General features: G+C 42.0%; 1 protein-coding gene across 1 annotated transcript; it reads right to left on the reverse strand.

Moving 5' to 3' along the window:
- Positions 1-250: 250 nt before the first annotated feature.
- On the reverse strand, positions 251-3,153 carry LOC119734940 (protein SYS1 homolog). The gene is made up of 3 exons (XM_038208581.1): positions 2,677-3,153; positions 1,815-1,882; positions 251-1,032 (listed from the first exon to the last, which is right to left on the reverse strand). Exons 1-3 carry the CDS (start codon positions 2,836-2,838, stop codon positions 792-794), a joined length of 471 nt encoding a protein of 156 aa, XP_038064509.1. The 5' UTR covers positions 2,839-3,153; the 3' UTR covers positions 251-791.
- Between the last annotated feature and the right edge of the window lie 914 nt (positions 3,154-4,067).

The following is a 4,067-nucleotide window of genomic DNA, read 5'->3' on the forward strand; positions in this document are numbered from 1 at the left end:
TCCTTTTGGAAAGGCCTTCTTTCGTTGATTTCTTCAAAACTACAGCTTGCCAGAAAGAATAATTTCACAGGGAGTTTAGTCCCATTACTATCTTTCAACCAAGCACGTTTTTCAACAATAATTACGCCAGTTACTTTTTTGGATAGCTGCAAATGATGGACTATAGCTTTAAGTTGAACCTCAAGCAAATGGATAAAAAAATTGTACATGAATGGCTTCTTCCGTTACTGACTATTCAATCATTGGCACGTTATTTGGCACACTTTCCTTCTTTATTAAAATTCTTATGGTGTATTTTTCCTCAGATCATTTTCCTCAGATTTCATATTGTTCTAACCTGAGCTAAACATTTTGGAGCTAAACATTTTTGTGATGTTGTTTTATATGCTTCTTTATGACTACTTTGGCGGTGTTTTCTATGGATTGGCCAAACAAAAGTTCAGGCCAGTTCAGACCGATGGGGTATTTCAAGGTACGGGGGTATTTATGTACATAAAATCCTATTCTCTTGATGGGAATGGGGTATTACTTTGAGATAAACAGAGTTTTGAGCTAACGAGAGTTTACTGTATGTGATTTCAGGTTTAGGTCCCCAGTCTAGTTATTAACGTAGCCCAGCAAATGTCAAAGGTCAATGGGAAGCACGCAAACGACTGGAGTTTGCTGACAATGTTGACCATCCAGGAATTTACATGTATATATGTTGGGTCTAGATAGTTGGGTCTGTAAAAAATCTTGGGCACACAAAAAATGACAAATGTCAGGAGGTTAACAGACACGTCCTCACGAGGTCATAAGTCCGACCTTGCCACTGTGCTCAGCGGGATCGCCTTCATCTCGCTCCTCATGCACAGGAACTCGCCCAGTACCGTCATCATGGCGATGCAGACGATATTGACCAGCCACCAGGACACTGTGTGGGGGAACTGTCTGTTGTAGATCCAGCACACTATCAGGTGAAACAGGTGCACTGTGAAGGCAAAGTCTGTACACTGCTTGGCTCTCCCGACGGCAACCCACAATCCCAAGGCACTGCAAACAAAAATAAAAATTAGATCAGAATCATTGTGTTCCAATTGTTAAGTAATAATGTTTACATTTGGAGCTCAAGCACAGGCTGAATGTCTCGATCACCACCTCCAATAGAGAAAGTATCTACATGTAGGCAGGCCAACACCTCGTTATGGGGAAGTTTTTTATTGTTAGGAAAATTAGGACCGAGTTGCGGGGACTTTCTGCTGTACCCACAGCAATCTTTCACCATCTGGCGCGTCTAGTCGCTCCTAATTGTTTCAGGCATCAAACTTTTCATGTACTTAATTCAAATCTTGACTTTAATTTGGTACGGCGCGACTTTTGAACACCAGTGTAAACCGGGGTTAAAAGGTCTTTAATAATGCACATGTAACTAAAGGCCGGTTCATACTTCACACGAAAGCAAAGGCAAAGGGATTTCAACTTCAGGAAATATTTGCTGTAAAATTCACCAGAGTTGAAATATGTTAAAACTTTTGCGAATTCACAGCAGGGAAATGCCATGACATGACAAATTCACGTTCGCGTTCGCTTGTTGTGCGGAGTATGAACTGACCTTTAGGCTACATGTACGTCCAAATTGCTTGGCTAGGGCTGGTAATAATACAAGTGGCTATGGAAGCGGTTGAATCCACTTTTCATAAACGTGTGTTATTGTCAAGTTGTGTACGACCAAGAAGTATTAAGAGAGATGCGGCCGTACACCAGATGCATGGTACAAAATCCTTTGTTTCCATCTGGTACATTGCATATGACGTCTTGGTCAAAGTTCAACTCACCATGTTAATGAATTCAAGACGTACACTGCCACAATGGTTCTACCTTTGGAGCTGCCAAACTCTAAGCACTGTGTGGAGGATAAAGAAATCATTTAGGGGTTTAAAATTCATTAAAACCAAACAAGTTGACAATAATTTGAAACCAAAACACTTCCGATTCTGAACAGCTTTATGGAAAAAGATTAATATTTCACAATGAAAAATTCATTATTCACTCATGGAGCGTGTATGAAATGTGTCAATGTGCCTGTCTCCTGCGGAATCATTGAAATACCCATTTTGAATGACAACTTTCGTAAATATTTTGGTGAAGATCCTTTGTTTTAATGCAAAATCATCCTGCCCCGTTCTACCGGGAACTCTCGAAGTTGACCACATGACCAAGATTATGTTTTGTGTGTGCTACATGCACATGTACTTCTCTTACATGTGCAAACCTGACAGCAATTTCATGATGTTTGCAATTTTTAAAGGTAGGTCTCCATATTCCGAACAGCATTAGGACTGCGTCCCCTGTACAGAATCGAAATCGGTATCCCAGTGAAAGGTAAAGAGGATGAACCTGTGTTCACAGGAATGGAGTGCCCATCTCTCTTTCAAAGTGATTGGGCCAGACTCAAGTCCATGCAATGCTGCTGTGGGGGATCGCCACACCTCTTCCACAGCAAGCATGCCGGTACCTATTCAACACTTGGGTTGAGAGGAGTAATTGAGGAAAAGCGCCTTACTAAAGGGCACAACATGCATGGCCATGGCGGGGCTCGAACCCACAATCTCAAGATCATGAATCCTATGCTCTACCGCTAGACCACACGTGCCCCTGGTATCCCTCATAAATTAATCGCAATCTACATGTACTAACCTCATACTTGAAGACTTGATCAAGAATTTTGGGATTATCCAGGATTAAGTCAACGAATACCAGCCAGAATCCATAGAAGACGTAGAAAGTACACTGCATGGCAATAATCTGGGAGACCAGGAGAACCGGATCCCAGACGTGACTCCGGAACATTCCCACCATGGCGACGGGGCAAGGGTTCGGGAAGTGGTAAAACGTCTGTTGTGACAATTCAAACTTGAAATGGATGCCGCGGGTATCAGAGAATATCAATCTAGTGTCGGGGTAAATTTCCAGTGTTGTGTCTGTATTGTCACAAACGACACATTCATTGCCGAGTTCTTGTCATGCTTTTCAGCGGTAACTTGATTTGATGTGGATCTCTGTTACTCGTTGTTTTAGCAGTGGTGTACTCTTCATCTACGAGGCCAATATGGCAGAACAATTCTGCTGTGACTGTTGTCTCACCAAACCTATAAGAAACAGAATACAACAATTGAATGGAAAGCATAGAAAGCTGAAAACAAATGAGTGTTCTGCTTTTCCTAAGGTCGCCTCAGGAAAAAAGAATGCTCGTAACATAGCAGTGTCCTTACCTTTAAGAAGACTACCGAACTCTTCACAATACAGCTACAAGCCATTTAAATACCAACCATAGACCTCCTTGCACACATATTCATTCAGCATGCGAGAATATTCTTGTGAACAGCCATATCATAATTTTTTTTTTTTTAAAAGGGCCCGTAGGCCAACATGGTTTAGAAGTCTGATTCTTCAGTGCAACTTTTTATCACGCCCATCCTGGCAAATTCTCAGCCCCGTAACCTGGCATTTTAAACTCATTAACACGATTACTTAAAAACAACTCCAAGCAGCACCATGCTTGGCATTTGACCAACATTCCAGTGACGCAAGACAAACAACGTCCGTGAAGGCTAGGGCGGCCTAGTCCGAGTAACTTGGACCCAACTTATCGCCTTTTTAACATTCGGACATGGTCTGGCGATAGTAGGGTCCAAGCTAATCCGTATATGCAAAGCAACACAATTTTGTCCTTGATGCAAAAACCCAACATTGCCCAACAAAAACATCAGATTTCACCGTCAAAACGGCCTCCAAATTACTAAATACGCCACCTGAGGTACAAGTAGAGATCGATAATTAAGATGGTTGTACTGAAATTTACTTATGATCTGGATGAAAAGTTAAATTTCCCGTTAAATTCTGAGAGCTCCTATCGCGACCATGAACACGTTAAATTCCGATTTGTGTTTGAATTGCGATGTGGTTGCGTTGGCGGCTACGAGGCTACGGAGTGGGAGTCCCCTTGAATATGCTTGAGAACGAAGCAACACAAAAGGAATGGGAGTTGCTGAAAAAATTCTAAGTCCAAACCAACTACCCTGTTGGCG

The sequence above is a fragment of the Patiria miniata genome, unplaced genomic scaffold (assembly GCF_015706575.1).
Source record: "Patiria miniata isolate m_02_andy unplaced genomic scaffold, ASM1570657v1 HiC_scaffold_28, whole genome shotgun sequence".
Classification (NCBI taxonomy): Eukaryota; Metazoa; Echinodermata; class Asteroidea; order Valvatida; family Asterinidae; genus Patiria; species Patiria miniata.

What these genes read in the sequence shown, in the direction of transcription:
- LOC119734940 (XM_038208581.1), bottom strand. Translation starts at nt 2,838, where the DNA reads ATGGTGGGAATGTTCCGGAGTCACGTCTGGGATCCGGTTCTCCTGGTC. An exon ending in ATCAAGTCTTCAAGTATGAG is followed by an intron (nt 1,883 to 2,676) that starts GTTAGTACATGT and finishes TCCTCCACACAG; the next exon opens with TGCTTAGAGTTTGGCAGCTC. An exon ending in GTCTTGAATTCATTAACATG is followed by an intron (nt 1,033 to 1,814) that starts GTGAGTTGAACT and finishes TTTTGTTTGCAG; the next exon opens with TGCCTTGGGATTGTGGGTTG.